We start from the raw sequence: 25,176 nt of genomic DNA, 5'->3' as shown, positions 1-25,176 counted from the left end.
AGGGGCATAGAGAGAAAACCTCAAGCTGGCTTTGTGTTGTCAGTGCAGAGCCCGATGCAGGGTTCGATCTCATGAACTGTGAGATGATCATGACGTGAGCCAAAATCAAGAGTCGGGTGCTTAACCTACTGAGCCATCCAGATACCCCCCAAAGCTTATCTTTGATTTAAGATGATCAGTTATTTGAATCATGAGTTGTGGGTGAATTTCAAAAGTAATGTGTGCCAATAGCTTATTGAGTGTCTTATACTGGAACTGTGCCAGACCCTGTGTAGAAATTTATTTCTAAATATATTATCTCCATTTTACAAGTGAAGGACTTGAAGTTCAGAGAAGTTAAATAACTTGTCTGAATTTACAGTCAGCAAGTGTTAGTGTCAAGATTGCTTCATACCTAGTTTTGTTGAGCACCACAGCCTCTGCCTAAATTCTTGTGTCCTGGGGGCCTGGCTGGCTCAGTAGGTAGAGCATGCAACTCTTGATATTGTAGTCATGAGTTCAAGCCCCATGTTGGGCGTAGAGCCTACTTAAAAAAAAAAAAAAAATTCCCTGTGTCCTGGACTTGTCTATTGTGCAGGAGGGATTGGGGATATATGATATTACGACTGGAAAAACATTGTTTTTGAGAAAAGGCATTAGAACAGAAGATGGGATGTTCTAGTCTTTTTGTCTTAAGAAAATCACTTAAGTGTCAGCATCATTTTGCTTTTTTAAAGGCACAGGTAAAGTTTAGGTAAATAGCTAATAAAAGTTGTTTGTTTTTAAATAAAAAAAAAAGTTTTTAATGTTTATTTTTGAGAGAGAATGTGAGCAGGGGAGAGGCAGAGAAGTGGACAGAGGACCCGAAACGAGGGCTTGGATGTGGGGCTCCAACCCACGAACTGTGAGACCATGACCTGTGCTGAAGTCAGACACCCAACTGACTGAGCCACCATGGCACCCCAGATTGCTAGCTAGCTAGCTAGGTAGCTATTTATTTATTTATTTATTTTTATTGCAAAAGGCTGTGTATAAATTGTTTTATTATGTTTTCTGAAAATGTCTTTGTTTTAAATGTAAGCTAACTCTAATCTCCAGTTTAGTATTACTCAATGGTGACTTACCTTTTAACAACATTAATTGGCTTTGACCTAGGTAAAGAAGTACAGTAAAGAGCACAGATGTGTATGATGTGTCTGTTTTGAAGAGACCAGGGGCATCTACCGTTAGTTGCATTATAGTGTAAAGGTGTTGTGAGAAAAATTTGCTTGATGAGAGTTTGTAAACAGAATTTTCTCATTGAATGAGAGTATGGTCACAGTTGTGCCATTAAGTGCAGTTACAGGTACTAAAGGCTGAAACAGACTAATGTTACAATCTTTTTTTCCCCTGTACATAGTGGAAAGAATGCAATCGAACAGAGCACAAGTATGGCTTTGTTTGGCATTTGGGATTTCCCATTTCTGAGCCTCAGATTCTATACTTAACAACAACAAGGAGATAGTAATTAATACCTGCCTCATTATCAGTATGACATTTCAAAGGGAATAGAATGTGTGGATGTTCTTAGCAGTTTATGGTACTTGGGTGTCTAAGTACTTGGGTACTTGGCTTCCTTTCTCAAGGCTGGGCTTCTGCTGATGGTCACCTAGCCCCAACCTTACCATATGGTCCTCAGTGTACCAGTTTCTACAACCAAACTAGCAGCTTTCCAGCTTTCCAGCTTTCTAGTTCTTCTTTCCAGCTTTCTTGTTGGACTCTCTGCTTTTCCTCTGTCCTTTTCCAAGACTTCAGCAATTTCCTTTGGTCTATTGTCCAGGCTTTCTATTTGATCTATTGTTCTTGGGTTCTAGCCAATAAGCAAGGGTCATTTCTTAGTTACTCAGTAACAATTAACTTTTACACAGTAATTTTTAGTCCTTTGCCTTGTTTGCCACAGGCTAAAATTGTAATGCTGCCAGAGATCATTTATCTATTATTCCTTGCTAGATTTGCTTCCCTGGGTTCCAGGTCCCCTTTTCATCAAAGCAAAAGTTAACAGACTGAGTTCTGACTCCCTCTGCCAAGGTAGAGAGGATTGGCTGGAGGAGACTTCAAGTACTCTACACCTTTCTTTTGCCCTTGGTGTGGTGGAGTAGGGGGTCAAAAGATACTGGCCACTAATTCCTGCTTTTTGCTAAAAGGCTCTTGACCTCTGGCAATGTCACTCTGAGCCTCTCTTTTCTTGTGTGAAGTTATGAGATAATAAAACTGTGTGCCGCCTACCTTACTTAACCTGGTTGTTTCTGAGATTCAGGTGATACAAAACATTTTAAAAGGGCTTTGAAAAACACACGTGCATTTATTTTATTATTATTATTTTTATTCATCTAGTTTATTGAGGTGGAGTTGACATAATATTATTTTTAGGTGTACAATATCATGATTTCATATTTATATATATTGCTAAATGATCACCACAACAACTCTAGTTAACACCTAATACCACGCATAGTTACAAGAAGTCTTTCTTCTGATGAGGTCGAAGATATATTCCCTTAGCAACCTTTAAATATGCAAAACAATATTATTATTGTTATTTTATTTTTTCTGTTGTGTTCCTTTTTAGAAAATTGTTTAAATTTACATCCAAGTTAGCTAACATATAGTGTAATAATGATTTCAGGAATAGAATTTAGTGATTCATCACTTACATATAACACCCGGTGTTCATCCCAGCCAAATGTCCTCTTAGTGCCCCTTGCCCATTTATCCATCCTGCCAGCCAAAACCCCTCCAGCAACACTCAGTTTTTTCTTTGTATTTAAGAGTCTCATAGGGTTTATTCCCCTCCCTGTTTTTATATTATTTTTGCTTCCCTTCCCTTATGTTCGCCTGTTTTGTATCTTAAATTCCACATATGAGTGAAGTCATGATAATTCTTTCTCTAATTTCACTTAGCATAATACACTCTAGTTCCATCCACATTGTTGCAAATGGCAAGATTTCATTGTTTTTGATCACCAACTGATATTCCATTGTGTGTGTGTGTGTGTGTGTGTGTGTGTATCACATGTTCTTTATCCATTCATCAGTTGATGGACATTTGGGCTCTTTCCATACTTTGGCTATTGTTGATAGTGTTGCTATAAACATTGGGATGCATGTGCCCCTTTGAAACAACACTCCTGTGCCCTTTAGATAAATGCCTAGTAGTCCAATTGCTGGGTTGTAGGGTAGTTCTATTTTTAATTTTTTGAGGAACTTCCACCCTGTTTTCCATAGTGGCTGCACCAGCTTGCATTCCCACCAGCAGTGCAAAAGGGTTCCTCTTTCTCCGCATCCTCGCCAACATCTGTTGTTGCCTGAGTTGTTCATTTTAGCCATTCTGACAGGTGTGAGGTGGTATCTCATTGTGGTTTTGATTTGTATTTCCCTGATGAGGAGTGATGTTGAGCATCATTTCATGTGTTGGTTGGCCATCTGGATGTTCTTTGGAAAAGTGTCTCTTCATGTCTTGCCCATTTCTTCACTGAATTATTTGTTTTTTGGGTGTTGAGTTTGATAAATTCTTTAGAGATTTTGGATACTAACTCTTTATCTAATATGTCATTGGCAAATGTCTTCTCCCAATCCATTGGTTGCTTTTTAGGTTTGTTGATTGTTTCCTTTGCCGTGCAGAAGCTTTTTATTTTGATGAGGTCCCAATAGTTCATTTTTTGTTTCCCTTGCCTCTGGAGACCATCAAGTAAGAAGGTGTTGCGGCCGAGGTCAAAGAGGTTGTTGCCTGTTTTCTACTCTAGATTTTTTCGATGGCTTCCTGTCTTACATTTAGGTTTTTAATCCATTTTGAGTTTATTTTTATGTATGGTGCAAGAAAGTAGTCCAGGTTCATTCTTCTGCGTGTAGCTGTCCAGTTTTCCCAACACTGTTTGCTGAAGAGACTGTCTTTATTCCATTGGCTATTCTTTCCTGCTTTGTCAAAGATTAGTTGGCCATATGTTTGTGGTCCATTTCTGGGTTCTCCATTCTATTCCATTGATCTATGTGTCTGTTTTTGTGTCAGTACCATACTGTCTTGATGATTCCAGCTTTGTAATACAGCTTGAAGGCCAGAATTGTGATGCCTCCAGCTTTGGTTTTCTTTTTCTGGATTGCTTTGGCTATTCGGGGTCTTTTCATGTGCCGTACAAATTTTAGAATTGTTCTAGCTACGTGAAGAATGCTGGTGTTATTTTGATAAGGATTGCATTGAATATGTAGATTGCTTTGGGTAGTATTGACATATTAACCATATTCTTCTAATCCATGAGCATGGAATGTTTTTCCATTTTTTTTGTGTCTTCAATTTCTTTCATAGGCATTCTATAGTTTTTAGTGTTTGATTTTTCACCTCTTTGGTTAGGTTTACTCCTAGGTATTTTACGTTTTTTTGGTGCAATTGTAACTGGGATTGATTTCCTTGATTTCTTTTTTTGCTGTTTCATTATTGGTGTATAGAAATGCCACAGATTTCTGTACATTGATTTTGTATCTTGTGACTTTGCTGAATTCATTGTTCAGTTCTAGCAGTTTTTTGGTGTAGTCTTTTGGGTTTTCCACATAGAATATCATGTCATCTGCAAAGTATGAGAGTTTGACTTTCTCCTTGCTAATTTGGATGCCTTTTATTTCTTTATGTTGTCTGATTGCTGAGGCTAGGACTTCTAACACTATGTTGGATAACAGTTGTTAGAGTGGACATCTTTAGTATATGTGCTGCCAAAGCGAACACAAGAGTGGACATCTTTGTGCACTTCCTGACCTTAGGGGGAAAACTCTCAATTTATGATATTGATATCATAAATGATATTAGTGGTGGGTCTTTCATTTATGGCTTTTATGATCTTAAGGTGTGATCCTTCTATCCATACTTTCTTGAGGATTTTTATCAAGGAAGGATGCTGTATTTTGTCAGATGCTTTTTATGCATCTATTGAGAGGATTGTGTGGTTCTTACAGAATACACACATGCATTTATTAGATTATATTGCAGTGGGAGTAATGCTTATGTTTGTAGTATATTTTATTTCACCATACCTACAATGGTATTGAATCCTTTCTTTGTAATTTTGAATTGAGACTGGGAAAAGAAATCACAGTTCTCGTAAGGTAGAAGAATTGTTGCCAGCTAAACATAGCTATCTTTTATTATTGATGCCCTGTACTGGATTAAGAATAATCTTAGATTTAATATTTGTTCAGTTGATACAACCTCCTACAAATAGGAGGCAGTGTTATCCTACTTTTACAGTTAAAGGAAACAAGGTCAGATAGATGAAATAACTTTCCAAAATCTCACTGGTGCAGAAATTAAGCCCCATGCATTTCTAGTATAACACAGAGCTTCTCTACACAGAACACATAGCATAATGTGTAGAGAAATCGAATCACTGAATTGTAAACCTGAAACTAATGTAATATTGTGTGTCAACTACATTTAAAAAAAGAAAAGTAAACAAAAACCCAATACACAGAGCTTCTGTTATGGTGGCATACAAAGTATGATTCAGTATGTATCATTTCTCATTTGAATGTAATGTATATAAGGGATTAAGATTTTAAAGACTTAGTGATTTACCAATGCACAGAATAGTGTGGATCTTTATCTTTTTACCCTGCTTATCCCTTAGTCTTGGACAAGTCATTTGTTCCCTCTGCCTCTCACATTTTTTACTTGAGAATACTCTATCCCTCAGGACATTATTTTTAGTAAGTTATAATGTAGATCTTGTTATTAGATTTAAGCTGGCTTAAAAGAAAAGGTAATGATTTGTAAGCCTATTTTGGGTTTGATAATGTTGTGACTTTGTGTGTCTACATATTCCTGTCATATGTTAATAGTTTCCTTAATAAAAATGATCCAAGACAAATCCTTAATAGCAGCAGCAGTAGCTGCATCTCTAAAGTGATTAACACGTAAGATAGCAAATCAGCACTGCCAAAAAAGGGGGGAGGGGCAAGATGCTGTGGGAGTAGGTTATTTGAAGAGGGAAGGGTTTATTCAACCTGAGTCTTGAAGGAAGCATGGGATAGATTTAGAGAAGGCATAATGAAGGTATAGAGCACTCTGAGGCAGGAGGAATACCATTCGGGGAAATATGTAGTACAAATTACACTCTGCTTAGATTTTAAAGTGTAGGAAAGAGATTATGTAGGAAATAAGGTGGGGTGAACAGATTGGGGTCAGTTTATGGTGGGTCTTGAATACTATTTGGGTATGTGGTATGTACGTTACCTGAGAAATAGGCATCAAAAGTTTTGATTTTTAAAGAAATGGTCAGATATCTTTAAAAAAATAAAACTTATTTTGAGAGAGAGTGCACGAGCAAGGAAGGGACAGAGAGAGAGAATCCCAAGCAGGCTCCTCTCTGTTAGTGGGGAGTCCAACTCAGGGCTTGAACCCATGAACCATGAGATCATGACCTGAGCCGAAATCGAATCAGATGCTTCACCGACTGAGCCACCCAGGCACCCCTAGTTTTTAAGGAAGATCATAACAGTATTGGAATTGTGCTAAATTGTGTTTCTATTTAAGCATTATTTTAAGGTCATTTATTCGGAATTTGAACTATTTTTTCGTAAATATAGTGTTAAATGCAGAGTGCCTATACTGTCATATATTAATTATCTAATTGAGTAAAAGTGATGGAAATAACATAACTTTTTAAGGAAATACAGGGAATAATACTATAGCAACTGGTTTTTGAATTGTTACTATAAGCCAGACACTTGGACAACTTTATGAAGCATGACTCCAGAAAGTCTTTGCTTTTAACCATTACGTTGTACTGTCTCTCAAAATAATGGCTTCACACTAGTAATTAAGATAAAAAAGAGAACCTTTGAATGTTGTTTAGGCTAGAGTCAGACTTGAATAGAGCAGGGAGAATAGGCTTCTAATTTCAACGTTTTGAAAGAATTTACTAGTTTCCATCTCCCCATTATCCATGGGAGATATGTTCCAAGACCCCCAGTGATGGCTAAAAACAGGGATAGGATCAAACTTTATATATTTTAATTTTAATAAAAAATTATTTTAGAACCGAACCCTATATTCACTGTGTTTTTCTATACTTATATACCTATGATGAAGTTTAATTTAGAAATTAGATACAGTAAGAGATTAACAACAATAATAATAACATAGAAAAATTACACCCATATACTGTAATAAAAGTTATGTGAATGTGGTCTGTCTTAATATCTTGCTGTACTATATTCATCCTTTTTAAAAAATTTTTATTTGAGTATAGTGGACACACAGTGTTATATTAGTGTCAGGTGTACAACATAGTGATTCAGCAACTCTATATGTTAAGCTTTTGTTCACTAGAAGTGTAGCTACTGTCACATGCAACTCTGTTACAATACCTTTGACCATATTCCCTGTGCTGTGCCTTTTATTCCTGTGACTTACTCATTACATAACCGGAAGACTGTATCTCCTATTCCCCTTCACTCATTTTGCCCCTCTCCTCCAATTCCTCCTTTCTGGCAATCATCAGTTCTCTGTATTTATAGGCCTGATTTTACTTTTTGTTTTGTTTATTTTATTTTTTAGATTTCATATATAAGTCAAATCATTATAATATTTGTCTTTCTCTCTTATGTCACTTATCATAATATCCTGTAGGTTTATCCATGTTGTTGGAAATAGCAAGACCTTAGTCCTTTTTTATGGCTGAGTAATATTCCATTGTATATATGTATACACAGCACAACTTCTTTATTCATCTATTGGTGGTGTATTTATCCTTCTTCCTGAGATGTTATGAGGTGATAAAATGCCTATGTTAGAAGTGATAATAGGCATTGAGATGAAACACTAGGCTACTATTGTCCTCCTGGGGATAATGTCAGGAAGAGGATCATCTGCTCCTGGACTGAGGTTGACCAAGGGTAACTGAAACCGTGGAAAGCAAAACTGTGGATAAGGGGAGACTCGTATCAGCTAACACTTACAGTGCTTACACATTGTCACTACTGGCACTTCACATAGTAATTTGTTTACATATTAGCTTATTCAGTACTTGTAATAGCCCTATGAAAGTAGGTACTATTGTTCCCATTTTACAGATGGTACAAATGAGGCATGGAAACAGGGCACTTTCATATTCTTTCAAGACAATTCAGGGGATGAAATGCTGATTTTGTTGGTGTACTTTTCTCAGTATTGCTAGGAAATTCTGCCCTGTTGCATTTCTCTGTTTTATTTTGCCCTACAAGGGAAATATGTGTTAAAATTTACTTCAAAATATTAAGCAAGCTGTACTAGAAAGTGTTGATTTGGACACTTTGAAATAGCCAAAAACCATGATTCTTGTGAGTTGATTTTATCTCAATAAAAAAATATACCTAAAAAACTATGCATGTAATTCATGTTGAGTGTCTAAAAATTAGAAAATGTAGATAGCCAAAAAAAACAACTGGCAATATCTAGCAGTCCAGTTAATCTTTGTGAATTCTGTCTTCCATACTTTTCCCTAAATAATTTGCATATGAAAATGTATATCTTTAAATTTGTAATCATTGTATACATGCCTTTTTATAACTTTTTTCACTGTGTCTATAAAATTTTTGTATAGTATTCCAGTGTATTGATGTTCTATAATTTATTGAGCTAAGACCCTTTTCAACATACAGATTATTTCCATTTTTTGGCTGTTTAAAAAGTAATGAGACTAAACTACATTTAAAGTATTACTTTTCTAAACTATACCATGTTCTTTCAAGCTGTTTCTGAGATTTCAGTTCTCTCCTTGGCTCAAGAAAAGGATATCAGGTAACTAGAAAATGTGTTGACAGCTGCAGAAGAACAGCATCAGTGGCTTTGCTTGTGTGATAGACTTTAGATTGTTCTTTTGGGTTTTTGTTTGTGTGAGAGAGAGGGAAATTGCAAACTGGGGAGAGGGGTGAGGTTAAGAGAGAGACTAGCAGGCTCCACACTCAGCATGGAGCCTGACAATGGGGCTCAGTCCCACAACCCTGGGATCATGATCTGAGCTGAAATCAAGAGTCGGATGCTTAATCTACTGAGCCACCCAGGCACCCAAACTTTAAGTTGTTCTTGATTGAGGAATATTTGGATTTCCCAAATTTTGGGGTAATATAAGTTATATTTAAATATGTGGAGGGGCGCCTGGGTGGCTCAGTCGGTGAAGTATCCGACTTCAGCTCAGTTCATGATCTCACCATTTGTGAGTTCGAGCCCTGCGTCAGGCCCTGTGCTAACAGCTCAGAGCCTGAAGCTTGCTTCAGATTGTGTGTCTCCCTCTCTCTTGGCCCCTCCCCTGCACACACTCTGTCTCTCTCTCTCTGTCTCAAAAATAAACAATGTAAAAAAATTAAAAAATTAAATGTTGTGGAAAATTCATTTGTATAGAATCCTTTCTAAGAAAATTCTGGTTTATCTTTTGAGAATAGTCATTGTAAAAGGCATTTGTACTGGAGTCAGGTTTGAATCCTCCGCTGTATTGCTATTTTAATACTAGTTTTATGAACGTAGACAAATGACTTCATTTCTGCCTCAGTTTTTTCATCCATAATATGGAGAAAAATACCCTTCTAGCCTATCCTTAGAAGCTACTGTGAGGTTATGAAATAATTATTTAAGTGTTCAGTGTCTGATTTTTGTGCCAAATGTAGCTAGCTAGATCACTACACTTAGTACAGTTATTTTATTTAACAATTCCTCAGTGTGTGCTGTGGTTGAGGTGCACTTTGAGTCCTTTTCAATTCTTTTTTTTAAACAATTTTTAATGTTTTACTTTATTTTTGAGAGAGAGGGAGGGAGTGGAGGGAGAGAGAGAGAGAGAGGGAGAGAGAGAGAGAAGGTGAGTGGGAGAGGGCAGAGAGAGAGGGAGACACAGAATCTGAAGCAGGCTCCAGGTTCTAACTGTCAGCACAGAGCCCGATGTGGGGCTTGAACTCATGAACCATGAGATTGTGACCTGAGCCAGTGTTGGATGCTTAACCAACCAACTCAGGTGCCCTGAGTCCTTTTCAATTCTGACTTGAATGAAATATTGTTGTGACACTGGGCTAGAAGGTTTTTTGTTTGGTTGGTTGGTTGGTGGTTTTTTTTTTTTTTTTTTTGGTCTGTCTTTGAAGGGGGACTGGGGACCCTAGAATGATTTTGAGTACTCACACATAATTGTGAAGACTTACATAGGAAATCGCTGGGATGTTTCTAACTTACTAATACAACATTAGAAGTAGGTTTCCATTTTCACTTGTGCTCAGAAAAGTTTAAGTTAGAGCTGAGAGAGAGGCTTTAGAGAGGAAGGTTTATCTGTGACCCTTCCCAGAATTTCTACCGTTACCAGGAAACCAAATTTGTTAGTGTACCCAGTGTCTAAATGGACTTACTGCAGCTCATATTCTCATGATGAGTAAATGTTGGGGAAAGAGATAATTCCATTGTACTGGGATATTTGTTTTGAAAGCCAGAGTACCTCCTTTCCAAAATCTGGATATTTGGGAGACTCATTGCTAATCTGAAGGTTGCTTAGAGAACTATGATTTCACAGTTTAATAGTCTGTGACTAACTTCTGATGTGCTGTTCTTTCCCATATTTAGTGGTATTCCCCATTTCCAAATCAGGGAGTTAAGGGGATAGAGACTGATTGCTGGTCATCTTTGAAGTAAAGATCTGTAATGTAGATATGTTTGACTATGTCAGGGGACCTGGCTGGCTCAGTAAGTGGAGCATGAGACTCTTGATCTCCAGTTTGTCAGTTCTGAACACCACATGGGTTAGGTGTAGAAATTACTTAAAAAAATTTTTTTAAATAAAAAAACAAATTTAAAAATTATCATTTATCTTTTTAAGACAAATGAGGTTTTGTGGATTAAGGACCCATAAGGTTTTTATTTTTTCAAGCCTTTATTTATTTTTTAATGTTTGTTTATTTTAAGAGAGAGTGTGTGTAGGGGAGGGACAGAGAGGGTGAGAGAGAATCCCAAGAGAGAGGGTGAGAGAGAATCCCAAGAATCTCTGCACTGTCTGGCAGATCCTGACTTGGGCTCAGTTTCATGAACTGTGAGATCATGACCTTACCAAAGATCAAGATTTGGATGCTTAACCAACTGAGCCACTCACGTGCCCCAAGGACCCATATGTTTTGACAGTTGCCAAAGTGGACAGAATAAGGCATCTAATTTTGCTGCTTAGGAAATGGCTTATTGTAGCCTGTTTCAGTTCAGTTAAAACATTTTTATTGAACATGTGTTTTGTCCCAGATAATGGAGATGTAGGAGTGGATGATACCTTGTCTTCTTGAAGTTTAGAGACTGGAATAGATAAATACAAATTCTAAATTCTGTATAATGGTAAACCAAGAGATAGGATAGGATATAGTAGACACTTAAGCACTTAGCCCAGCCAAGAGATAGGAGGTGATGGAAGTAAGGCTTTCTGAGAAGACCTAGGAGAAAGAGGAATTCCAGGCAGAAAGGAGATGGAAGGACAAAGAGTATGATCTAAAAGGGAAACTGTGGACAGCTTGGTGTAGTGTTAGCTTTTGAGGTAGGAATTGGTGGAATAGGAGATCGGAGACAGAAATATTATCTAGGTTCTAGCCTTATTTTACAGCTATTCTTACCTTGACTGTCACTATCTCTTGAAGTTTGTTTTGAGAAATTTGTTACTAATAATAAAACTAGTGATCTTTCTTCCCCAAGATGAGTACACCTCCCATCCCAGTCCCAGCTTAGGAGCTATAGTGTTTTACTTCGTTCATTTCTCTCTCCCAGAGAGACTGAGCTCCCAGAGGACTTGTTTGTTCCATCTCTATATTCAGTTATGTGCTAGTCAGAATATATTTTTGTCCTCTAGTGATGAACTATAGAAATGATCCCTGAAAGTGTAGTCTTGTCACTCATAACATTTATAAAATGCTTAAATATAAAGAAGTTTCCTTGAAAATAATTTACTAACATAATAATAAAGTGTGTCTTTCATAATTTTCACCCCCTAGAAACATCACTGTTTTTACCACTTTCCAAACTTAGTAAATATTTGAATGAGTGATCCAACATGAATTACTTAAACTAAATTTCATCAATTCAGCAAACATCTGGGCATCTACTATTATGTGACATGCTACAGAGACAGAGATAAGACCGTCATTTCTACTTAGGTTTTTTAGTATTGTTAAACAATATATCTTAAAATGACTGAGGAGTAATGGGAGAAATTAAAAAACCCATTTAGCCAGTTTTACTTGTTACATCTTTATTTATGTATTAAAAAAATTTTTTTTAATGTTTATTCATTTCTTGAGAGAAAGAGCATGAGCAGGGGTGGGGCAGAGAGATAGAAGACACAGAATCCGAAGCAGGTTCCAGGCTCTGAGCTGTCAGCACAGACCCTGACGTGGGGCTTAAACCACAAACCGTGAGATCATGACCTGAGCCGAAGTTGGATGCTCAACTGACTGAGCCACCCAGGTGCCCCTACTTGTTACATCTTTTTAACCAAGTTGCATAAAACAATTGCATGATTAAAGAATGTTTAAAGTGAAAAAAACCTCAGAATTCTGTACCTAACAATTACAGTTTTTGTATTTGTTTATTATGCAAGTTTTGTTTCCACAGTGGTAATACCAACTTTTTAGGAGCACCTGGGTGGCTCAGTCTATTCAGCTTCTGACTCCTGGTTTCAGCTCAGGTCATGATCTCATGGTTTGTGAGTTCCAGCCCTGGGTCAGGCTCTGCAGTGGTGGTGCAGAGCCTGCTTGGTATTCTCTTTTCCCCCTCTCTCTGCTGCTCCCCTGCTTACCCTCCCTCTCTCCCTCAAAATAAATAAATAAACTTAACAAACAAACAAACAAGAGTCGGGTGCTCAACCAACTGAGCCAGCCACCCCAGTGCCCCTTTTGTAATTAATTATTAGCTTAATTACACTATGGACAGGAAATATATTCCATATGATTCCAATCCTTTCAAATTGATTGAGATACACTTTATTGCTTAGGGCATGGTAAATATTTATAAACAGTCCCAATGCTAGAAAAAAAGGTTTATTTCAGGGTGCCTGGGTGGCTCAGTCATTTGAGCTTCTGACGTCGGCCTAGGTCATGATCTTGTTTGTGAGTTTGAGCCCCACGTTGGGATTCTCTTTCCCTCTCTCTTCCCCTCCCCCACTTGCCTGTGTGCCTTCTCTCTCTCTCTCTTTCTCTCTCTCTCTCTCTCTCTCTCTCTTTTGCTCTCTCTCTCTCCCTCTCTCTCCCTCTCTCTCCCTCTCTCTCCCTCTCCCTCCCTCTCCACCTCTCTCAAAAATAAAAATTTTTTTTTTGGGGATCTTTGTGGTTTTCTACATATAAGATCTGCAAATAGACATAATTTTACTTACTCATTTCAGATGTGGTTTCCTTTTATTTTTCTCGCCTAGTTGCTCTGACTAGGACATACAGGAATTTGCTGAATAGAAGTGGAGAAAGTAGGCATCCTTGCTATGTTCTTTATCTCAGAGGAAAGGCTTTCAGTCTTTCTCAATTAAGCATGATGTTCTCTTTGGGATTTTCATATATGACTTTTATTATGTTGATAGTTTCCGAATCCTAGTGTATGGGTTTTTATCATGAATGAGTGTTGAATTTTGCTAAATACTTTTTCTGCATCCATGGTCATGATCATGTGATTTTTTTCCCCATTCTGTTAATGAGGTATATTATATTTGCTGGTTTTATATGTTGAACATTCCTTGTCTTCCAGGAATATATCCCACTTGGTTATGATGTATGGTTTTTGTTGTTGTTGTTTGTTTTTATTAATTTTTTTGATTCCAGTTTAGTTAACCAGTTAAAAAAAAATTTTTTTTTAATGTTTATTTTTGAGAGAGAGAGACAAAGCGTGAGTTGGAGAGGGGCAGAGAGAGAAGGAGACACAGAATCCGAAGCAGGCTCCAGGCTCTGAGCTGTCAGCAGAGTCTGATCAGGGCTTGAACCCATGAACTGTGAGATCATGACCTGAGCTGAAGTCGGATGCTTAACTGACTGAGCCACCCAGCTGCCCCCCATTTGTTTTTTAATTGACATGTAATTGTTGTGTAACATTGTGTCATATAACAAAATAATGTTTTCATTTGATACTCTGTTTTTTAAATATAATTTTCAATTTGTTTTGCTAGTATTTTGTTAAAGATATTTGCATCAATGTTGGTAAAGGATATTGGTCTGTATTTTTCTTGTGGTGTCTTCATCTGGCTTTGGTATCAGAGAAATACTGGCCTCAAAGAATGAATTAGGGAGTATTCCTCCCTATTTAGTTTTTTGGAAAAGTTTGATAAGGTTGGGTGTTAGTTCTTATTTAAGTGTTTGATACAACTTCCCAGTGAAGCCATTAGATCCAGGGCTTTTCTTTGCTTTTTCTCTTTCTTTCTTTCTCTTTCTTTCTTTTTCTTTCTTTGCTTTTGTTTACTCATTACTGACTCTATCTCTTTGCTAGTTACAGGTTTATCCAAATATTGTTTCTGTGTCATTTAGTTTTGGTAGTTTTTGTTTTGAGGATTTAGGGTTTTATCTAGGTTATCTAATTTGTAGGCATACAGTTGTTCATCTTATTCTCCTAATCCTTTTTGTTTCTGTAGAATCAGTAGTGATGGCCACACTTTTATTTCTGATTTTAGTAATTTGAGTCTTTTTTATTGGTCTGCTAAAGATTTATGAGTTGTGTTGATCTTTTTAAAGAACCAGCTTTTGGTTTTGTCAATTTTTTTTTTTCTATTCTTGATTCTCTTAATTTTCCCTCTAATCTTCGTTGTTCTTTCTGCTTGCTTTAGGTGTAGTCTGCTGTTCCTTGCTAGCTTAAGGTGAAAGTTTAGGGTATTTGAGAGATTTAAAAAATATATACATGTCCTCAGCTATGAAATCCCTCTAAAACTGCTTTTGCTCTGTCTTTTAAGTTGTGGTATATTTTGTGTTCATTTTTTTTCAAAGTATTTTCTAATTTTCCACGTGAATTCTTTGACTTACTGGTTATTTAGTAGTATATTGTTTAATTTCCCAATTTCCCTTGTCTTTTTGGTTTCTAATTTCGTTCCATTGTGGTTGGAGAATATATTCTGTATTCCACTTATTTTAATTTTATTTTTGTGGCCTAATATATGGTCTATCCTTGAGAATGTTTATATATACTTACTTAGGAAGACTGTGTATTCTGTGGTTGTTTGGTAAAATGTTCTTCAGATGCCTCCTAGGCCTAGGCCTAGTGCTGTTCACCCCTTTTATGTTCTTAGTGATCTTCTGTCTAGTTCTCTCCATTACTCCATTACTGAAAGTGGGTTTTGAAGTCTCTGTTACTGTTTCTCTTTTTCTATATTTCTATGAGTTACTGCTTTATGAATTTGGGAGTCTGGTTTGTTGTATGTATATTTGTAATTGTTATACCTTCCTGTTAGATTGACATTTTGTCATTATACAATTTCCATGTTTGTCTCTAGTAACCTTCTTACCTTTAAGTATATTTTGTGATATTAATATAGAGAAGCTACCCCTTTTTGTTACTGTTTTTGTGTTATTTCCAACCTTTTGCTTTCAACTCCTTTTTTTGAATTTGATATAAAGTGTTTTGTAGACAGCATATAGTTGGATTATATTTTTTGTCCATTCTGCCAATCTCTGCCTTTGAATTGCAGGGCTTTTTTTATTTAAATTTTTTTTTATTTTAGAGAGAGAGAAAGTGGGATTGAGGGAGAGGGGCAGAGGGAGAAAAGAGAGAATCCCAAGCAGGCTCCACGCTCAGTGCAGAGTGAATGTAGGGCTTGATCCTGCAACCCTGGGCTCATGAGCTGAGCCAAAATCAAGAGTTGGATGCTCAACCATAAAGCCACTCAGGCAACCCTGAATTGTAGTTTTAAATCCCCATACATTTTATCTAAGTAGTGATAAGGTAGGATTGATGTCTGCCATTTTACTTTTAATGTATCTTATGGTCTTTTTGTTCCTCTGATTCTGTTACTATCTTCTTTTATGTTAAATAGATATTTTCGAGTGTAACATTTTAAGTGTCTTGTCATTTATATGATAGTGCCCCCTCCCTCCCTAAATACACACACAGTCGTTTTCTTAGTGGTTGCTCTGGTGAAGTAGTTAAGATTGCAATTAACATCTAAATTTGATGCAATGTGGTTTGTATTAATACCACATCAAGACATTCTTTATTCATGAAAATTTGAACTGTTGTCCTTTATTTCAGCTAAAGAGCTCTATAATAATTTCTTGTAAGGCAGATTTGCTAGGGACTCTCCTTTAAATGGAAATACATGCTTAAGTATTTTTTTTAGTAATAAAGTATATACCATGTTAGTTTGTGGAATCAGCTAGGCAGTACTTACTGAGTATCTATTCTTTACCAGGTACTGGGCTAAGTGTTAGATACAGGTAGGATGAGAAGCCAGTTCTTGATTGTGATTGAAGGAAATGCTTTAAAAATAGCACTGACAGGGTTTTACAGGAAATTTTACTGTTGAAATGACATGTTGCTGTCCATGAAAGACTGGAAATGGAGATTTTGAACCTGTTGGTTTTTAGATTTGATTTAAACACTTAAAAACAAGTTCTGGCCATATTCATTCAGTTGAAATTGGAAAAAATGTGTTGTATTAAAAAAAAAAAGCATGGTCTTTAGAATTAATCAGGTTTAAATTTTAGGTCTTTACAGTTGTGGTGTAACCTTTTCAATCCTCAGTTTCTTTTTTTTTTTTTTTTAACGTTTTTTTTCTTTTTTTATTTTTGGGAGAGAGAGAGAGACAGAGCATGAGCAGAGGAGGAGCAGAGAGAAAGGGAGACACAGATTTCAAGCAGGCTCCAGGCTCTGAGCTATCAGCACAGAGCCCAACGTGGGGCTTGAACCTGCAGACCGTGAGATCATGACCTGGGCTGAAGTCAGATGCTTAACCAACTGAGCCACCCAGGCACCCCAATCCTCAGTTTCTTTATATGTAAAATGGAGACATTGCCATTTCATCATGTGAGGATTAAACAAGATTATGTGTATTGGTTTCTGGGGCTGACATAATAAAGTGTCCCAAACTGGGTGGCTTAAATAGTAGAAATTTAATTGTCTCACGGTTCTGGAGGCTAGAAATTCAGTGTTAAGTTGTGGGCAAGGGTTGTTTTTTCCCTGAGGGTTGTCATATTTGTTCCAGGCCTCTCCTTAATGTCTATTTACCTCAAGAGTTCCTTAGTTGGTGGAAGGATTTTTCCCTGTGTCTTCCATCATCTTCCCTCTGTGTGTGTCTGTCTCTGTTTCCAAATTTTTCCTTTTCATAAGAACACAGTTATTTTGGATTAAGAATCACCCTAATTGACCTCATCTTGATTATCTGCAAAGACTCTATTTCCAAATGAGGTCTTGTGGGGTATTGTGGGGCATACTTTTGGGTAAGCACAGTTCACTTCAGTAGTGTATATAAAAAGACTTAGAACCATTGTATTTTTTCCAACTGTACATATACAGATATTAGGAAAAGCCATTCTGGAATGTGCCTGTCCTGCCTAAGTTCAGATGATATTTCTTCACTCTATTCTTCCTTGATATTCTCCAAGTGTGTTGGCATCAGGAATTCATCCTTGTGTCTCTTTAAAAAAAAATTTTTTTTTAATGTTTATTTTTGAGAGAGAGGGAGACAGAATCCAAAGCAGGCTCCAGGCTCTGAGCTGTCGGCACAGAGCCTGACATGGGGCTCAAACCCACAAACTGTGAGGTTATGACCTGAGCTAATGTCAGACACTTAACCGACTGAGCCACCCAGGCGCCCCCCCCCATCCTTGTGTCTCTTGTTCAGCTTTCTATTGTGGTTGTTAAGTAAGTTTGTATGCAGATAAATTATGGGTTTAACATTGGTTATTTGGAAGTTTTACTTTTCCAAGGTGAAATCTTTAAGCTCTTCTAAAGAGAAGGGTCATATTTTTCCTTATTATTTTCTCTGCTTCATGAATGCAGGCCTCTCTTTGGTCTGGAATCCTTGCCTGTGTCTAATTTTTTATGTGTTAAAGTTAGTTGGATTTGGTTGTTATTGTCTGTGAATAATATAATATTAACAATATGCATTTATATCGACATTTTCCGCTGTGTTTGCACACATTGTTTTATTTGGTTCTCATGGTTAATCAGTTAAGATAGCATTAGAAAGAGGCTGGCTCAGTCAGTAGAGCATGCGACTTGATCTCAGCATTGTGAGTTTGAGCCCCATGTTGGAAGTAGAGATTACTTAAAAATAAAATCTTAAAAAAAAAAAAAAAAAAAGAGCATGGGGGAAAATGAATGCTTCAAGTTTGTGACAATCTTTATCCATGATACCAAAAATTTAATGAGACTTTTTTTTTTTTTTTTTTTTGAGATAGCACCTGCACACAAGTGAGGAAGGGGCAGACAGGCAGGGAGGGAGAATCTTAAGTAGGCTCCTCGCTCAGAGTGAGCCCAACTCTGGGCTCGATCTCACAACTGTGAGATCATGACTTGAGCCAAATGCAAGAGTTGGATGCTTAATTGACTAAGCCACCCAGGTGCCCCAATGGAACAATTATTTGTGTTTCTCACTGACTTTGTTATTTTTTAAAATCATCATTATAGTTTCAGTGTGGTTTCTGAATGGTTACATTATATGTGTGAGTGTGTGTTACATCTTCATTATTCCATAACTTCATCTGCACTTTGCATATTTCATTGAGTTGTCAGCATATTTCATTTAACAGGTCTCTTGTTGGACGTTAACTTTTTGTTGTCATAAATAGCTACTTGAGGGGCGCCTGGGTGGCTCAGTCGGTTAAGCGTCCGACTTCCGCTCAGGTCACGATCTCGCGGTCCGCGGGTTCGAGCCCCGCGTCAGGCTCTGGGCTGACGGCTCAGAGCCTGGAGCCTGCTTCTTCTGTGTCTCCCTCTCTCTCTGCCCCTCCCCCATTCATGCTGTGTCTCTCTCTGTCTCAAAAATAAATAAACGTTAAAAAAAAAAAATTAAAAAAAAAAATAAATAGCTACTTGAAGTATTTTTCTACAATTCATTTACTTTTTGAGTTTTTCCTTTGGGTTACAATATTAGGAATAGAATTGTTTTCATTTTGATAGTTCATGGTAGAGCAGGTGTTTCTTGATTCTATAGCTTAGGAAACAGGTTGAATTAAGTGACTTAAGATAACATAATTTGTAATAGAGTCAGAAGACAGAACTCATTACTACTTTGTCTGGTTATGTGATTCAGCTTCTGGCTTTACCTAATACCACTTATGTTATGTTCCTTCCTTGCTATTAAAAGTATATTTTTGGGATGCCTGGGTGGCTCAGTCATTTGAGTGTCCAAATCTTGAATTTGGCTCAGTTCATGATCTCAGGGTTCCTGGGATCGGGCCCTGCACTGGGCTCTGCACTAACAGCACAGAGCCTTCTTCAGATTCTCTCTCTGCCTTTCGTCTACTCACATATTCTTTCTCTCTTCCTCAAAAATAAACATTAAAAAAATGTTTTTTAAAAAATTGCTTGTTGAGATATGGTTGACATTTGAAGGCATGTGTTTTATGGCTATACTTCTGATAATATCACTTTTTTGAAGTAACATGAGGAAGACTGAACCAATATCATGTCATAGATTGATTATGGCTTAGTTTATCATAAAACATATAATAGTCATAGGGTTTTATTGTTACTGGATGATAAGGCAGTGGTTGAGAGTTTGGGCTGTGGCATTGGACTACCCAGATTTGAATCCTGGCTCTGCCACTTGCTAAATAGCATATGACCATAGGCATGTAGTAAAATAAGAGTAGTAATACAGTATTTACCTTAAGAGAATTAAAAAATGTGTGTCTAGCACATAGCAAACAAGCAAATGTTAGCTACTATTTTTAAAGTGATTTAGGACTTGAATAAATCAGCCAATATAATATTTAGCAATGATTGCCAAATAAATGATCATAAATTATATGGGAACCTACTCAAATTGTAGTTTTTAGTACAGGCAAATAAAAAATTTGTTTTCCCATCCTGTCTTCGTATCTTGGTTTTAAAGTTTCAAAGTTTGAAAGCCAAGTTTCAAACCTTTTTTTCCTGATAACTTACAAACTAATAACAGGCAAAAATGGCCTTTTTTTTTTTTCCTTTCAAAGCATAACATGTAGTTTGTCTTATTTCCCAGTAACTCTATACTTGTAGAACTAATTACAATATTTTCAATAAGGGCATTCCATGGGATTTAACTTCTGTCAAATTATTGTCAAGTTTATTTATTTTCAGAGACAGAGACAGGGTGAGCAGGGAAGGGGGGGGGAGAGAGAGGGGGAGAGAATTCCAAGTAGGCTCTGCGCTGCCAGCACAGAGCCCAATGGAGGGCTTGAACTCAAGAACCATGAGATCATGACCTGAGCCAAAATCAAGAGTTTGATGCTTAACCCACTGAGCCACCCGGGCAGCCCTGAAAACAGAGTCTTAAAGTTGAATTGGCTGGGGTGCCTGGGTGGCGCAGTCGGTTGAGCGTCCGACTTCAGCCAGGTCACGATCTCGCGGTCCGTGAGTTCGAGCCCCGCGTCAGGCTCTGGGCTGATGGCTCGGAGCCTGGAGCCTGTTTCCGATTCTGTGTCTCCCTCTCTCTCTGCCCCTCCCCCGTTCATGCTCTGTCTCTCTCTGTCCCAAAAATAAATAAACGTTGAAAAAAAAAAAAAGTTGAATTGGTAACTTACAAGTCATTGGATTGAGCTCAATTCTTTGATTTCCTTGAGGTGGAGTATTATTCATTTGAATACTCAATTTATTTGAATGATTTCAGTCAGTTCATTTAGCATACTCTTTATTGAATCCTTAATTCATTTTAGGCATTAAGGAGGGAAGATTGAGTCTGGAGGAGGAGCTCACCAAACCTTTTTCAAGACATGGCACTTTCAGAAATTTGTATGTCTCCTTGAAGTAAATGGGAGAGGTTGATCTTTGTCCAAGTACCCTAGGAGCTTCTTTTGGCTACCTAGGAATATCTCAGTGCACTTACAACTCCTTTGGTGTTGTGGGAAGCTCAGTCCTACTGAACACAAAGCTGTCTTCATCTTAAGCAAGAGGTCTGCTTATGGTGTGTTAAAGGCACAGGCATGGGTTTAGAGCTTAGATGGAGGATGTTGGATTGCAGATAAATTAGGCATATTATTTTTGGAGAAAAGATGCAGCTAGAGTCTCTACATTAGACAAGTCCAAGAAGCTTGATTTGTATTCTTTTTATTCTACATGAATGGTGTTCCTTGGAGTTGTGCAGTATACCGTTCTGCAGGTCCAAAGTCTGGGTCAGTTGCATTGACACTGCTAGAGCTTAGCCTGTAGCATTCAGGATTATTTCATTAGAGCCATTATTGTTATGTAATTAATAGGAATGTGTATGTTTGAGAAGGATGTCAAATATAACCTGCAGAAGGGATCATAGTCTACCTGCCTCCCCCCCCCCCCATTTTATTGAGATATAATTGACATGTATTTGGGACAACATAGTCCCTTGACATTATTTCTAAATTCTTTTTATAATCTTCCCGCTCTCACCTAGCCATGTTGTGATGCAAAGACTAGGGCAAAAACATCTTCTAGGAATGATTCTGTGTCTTTTTTCAGTTTTTAGGTTTTTATAGTTCAAAATAATTACTTTTTTTCTTTATGAATGTAGGTAGATTACTTACATAAAATAAATATAAGTTAAGAGCTGCTACTGTATAAAGGGCTGTGTTATGAACAATTAAGACAATTTAGTTCTTTGTAATTGCTGTTAAGCTGGTCGTATTCATCTAGAATTCTGTGCATTGCTTTCTCAGAAGGCTAATAGTAAAATAGTACACCATTTCAAAGGTTTTGATTCTTACTGATGACCCATGTTTTGTCTGTCTAAAGTGTCAACCCAAGAAAAAGTCTACGCCATTGAAGTATGAAGTTGGAGATCTCATCTGGGCAAAATTCAAGAGACGCCCATGGTGGCCCTGCAGGATTTGTTCTGATCCATTGATTAACACACATTCAAAAATGAAAGGTAATACTAGTAGTTGATTATATGTTATAAAATACAGTATGGAATAAAAAATTTGTAGCTATCTTTAGTAATACTCCATTTTTACCTTTGAGTATTTTGTGGATGAATTGTTGTTAATATATTTTACCTTTTTGAATTTTTTTAAAGTTTTAGTTTATGATTTAAAAATTCAGTTATTCCATTTATAGATGCCAGGAAAATGTTAGGTTTATTACCTAAAGTTCCACATTGTCACTTTGAGAATCTACCTCAGTCTTTAGGTTTGTATCTTTGCTGTTAAGTTTTCAAGCTGAAACAATTATAATGAAGGCTTATGAATTACTTTGAATTTTAAAATCTTGATTTAGAGTATTCCCTTTAATTACTGTACTTTGTTTCTTATTCGCCTTGTTTGAATATCAGATATCTTTTTTTTTTTTTTAATGTTTATTCTTGAGAGAGAGGGGACAGAGAATCTGAAGCAGGCTCCAGGCTCTGAGCTTTCAGCACAGAGCCCAGTGTGGCACCTCAAAATCATGAGCCGTGAGATGAAGTCAGATCCTTAACCGACTGAGCCACCCAGGCGCCCCATAAATATCAGTATCTTTAAAATAATGTAAGGTGGGGGCCAGAACTTGATCTTAAGCTGCCTTTTTTCTATTAAGATGTTCTGTGATTTAATTTTAATTTTAATATATGTGTATTTTAGTTTTTGCATAGGTCATATATTCACAATATCTAAAAAATCAACTCCCTCCTTTTCTCTGATCTGCTGTTTCAAAAAGAGTAACCAGTTGTTTTTAATATTTCTTTCTATAAATCCAAGTATATATTCTCATCTTTATTCTAACACAAATGTAGCACTTTTTGTTGTTGTTGTTGTTGTTCATGTTCTACAGCTTACTTTTTTTGCTTGTTAGAGGTTTTCCATGTTAGTGCATTGAAGACTGTCTTTTTTAATTTTTTAAATGTTTATTTTTTATTTTTTTATTTTTTTAAATTTTTTTTTTCAACGTTTATTTATTTTTGGGACAGAGAGAGACAGAGCATGAACGGGGGAGGGGCAGAGAGAGAGGGAGACACAGAATCGGAAACAGGCTCCAGGCTCTGAGCCATCAGCCCAGAGCCCGACGCGGGGCTCGAACTCACGGACCGCGAGATCGTGACCTGGCTGAAGTCGGACGCTTAACCGACTGCGCCACCCAGGCGCCCCTTAAATGTTTATTTTTGAGAGAGAGAGCGAACGAGTGTGCATGCGAGAGCTAGCGCTAGCTGGGGAGGGGCAGAGAGAGGGAGATACAGAATCTAAAAGCAAGCTCCAGACACTGAGCTGTCAGCACAGAGCTCAATGCAGGGCTCAAACTCATGAACCACGAGATCGCATGAACTGTGAGATCATGACATGAGCCAAAGTTGGACACTTAACTAACTGAGCCACCCAGGCGCCCCAGTTTCTCTCTCTCTCTTTTTTAACAGCTGCATAGTTTTCCACTTTTTGAATATGCTGTACTTTATATAACCATTTTCCTGTTGATGGACGTTTAGGTTGTTTCTGATCTTGTGTTGTAAAGCCTATACATGCATATTTACATAAATATGTACATAACATAAATGTGTCTCTGCACACACAACAGTGTCAAGAATAACTTCCACATATGCATGTCTGTCTGTAGGATGATTTACCAAAAGTGGGATTAATTGCAGGATTTGATTTTATATTTTGAATATTGAGGTATACCTAAAGACCTTTATAGGTTTTTTGTTTTATTCATCTGTAAATCTGAAGCCTAAAGACCTACTGTTTTTTGTTTTATTCATCTGAATTTTTAAAAGTATTTATTTTGAGAGAGAGAGAGCAGGAGAGGGGCAGAGAGAAACAAAGAATCCCAAGCAGGCTCTACACTGTCAGCGCACAGCCTGACATGGGCTCAAACTCGTGAACTGCGAGATCATGACCCCAGCTGAAATCAAGAGTTGGATCTTTAACCAGTTGAGCCCCCCAGGCAGTCCAGCTCACTGCTTTTTAAATATCTTATTCTTTGTGGCTTGTTTGGATATTTAAGTACTACTAGTAGAAAATTATTTTATTCCTCCCCCTCTGCTCTTACTTGTTGTATTATTCTATGCACCCTAATTGGGTCCATGCCATTTATTCAACAATTTCTAGCTATATTGTACAGTTAGTGTGCTAGGTATTGTGATCCATTAATGGGCAAAACATCAGTCCTGCTTGCCCTTTTATATAATTAGAATCCAGTTAAAGAGATAAGATAACAACAAATAATCAGGCAAATAATTACTTAACTGAGAAGTGTGTCCAAACTGGTGTACAATTAGTGATATAGCAGGGGTACCTAATTTGGACTTGTGGTGCAGGATATTCAGAGGCAGTTATGTTAGTAAAGTTATCTTTGATCTGAGACTTGAGAGGATGAGTTGGCATTAACTAGGAAAAGAAGGAGATGATTGTTCCAGGCACAGAAAATAATGTGTACTCTGGCTTTGAGTGGTCTTCCACCCATAGAGTGATGGAAGGTGGCACAGTATGAAGCTGGGAAAGTTGATATGAGTCAAATCATGTAGCATCTTTTAGACTTAAAATTTTAAACTTTATTCTTAATTTTTTTTAATGTTTATTTATTTTTGAGAGAGAAAGAGACAGTGTAATCGGGGAAGGGGCAGAGAGAGGGAGATACAGAATCTGAAGCAGGCTCCAGGCTCCAAGTTGTCAGCACAGAGCCTGACGCGGGGCTCAAACTCACGAACCGGGAGATCATGACCCGAGCTGAAGTGGGATGCTCAACCGACTAAGCCCCTCACGCATTCCTGTACTTTATTCTTAGAACAGTGTGATGCCATTAAAGGGCTATGAGCAGAAGATGATGTGATTTGATATGTGTTTTGTAAACTTTTCTATGACTGCAGTGTAGAAAATGGATTGGAAGAGGTTATAAATAAGTAAGAGCAAATTGCTAAAAGGGTCATTGCAGTAATTATGGTGAGGCGAATATGGTGAATAGAGAATAAAGAACAACTTAGGAGATAAATCTATATGATTTGGTAATGGGTGGGTAATGAGGAGTGAGGGAGAATAAAGTGTTGAGGTTTCTGTATCTTTGGATGGCTCCCAAGATTTTATCTTCACCAGTACATCAGTAGTGGTGCCATTTAGTGAGAACACTGAAACATCCATAAGGTGACATCTGCT

The 25,176-nt window shown here is 37.3% G+C and overlaps 1 protein-coding gene across 12 annotated transcripts in view; it reads left to right on the top strand.

Annotated features, from left to right (window-relative positions):
- The window catches only part of NSD1 (nuclear receptor binding SET domain protein 1), a 147,579-nt gene that overhangs the window by 42,499 nt on the left and 79,904 nt on the right, over window positions 1-25,176 (top strand). For all 12 annotated transcript variants that reach the window (XM_045447200.1, XM_045447278.1, XM_045447255.1 and 9 more), the window contains one exon: window positions 21,854-21,989. In XM_045447200.1, the coding sequence (XP_045303156.1) occupies window positions 21,854-21,989 (136 nt within the window). The remainder of the gene's footprint in view (window positions 1-21,853; window positions 21,990-25,176) is intronic.

The sequence above is a fragment of the Leopardus geoffroyi genome, chromosome A1 (genome assembly GCF_018350155.1).
Source record: "Leopardus geoffroyi isolate Oge1 chromosome A1, O.geoffroyi_Oge1_pat1.0, whole genome shotgun sequence".
NCBI lineage: Eukaryota > Metazoa > Chordata > Mammalia > Carnivora > Felidae > Leopardus > Leopardus geoffroyi.
Note: the sequence above shows the minus strand (reverse complement) of the source record. Positions and strands in the feature narration are given on the sequence as shown.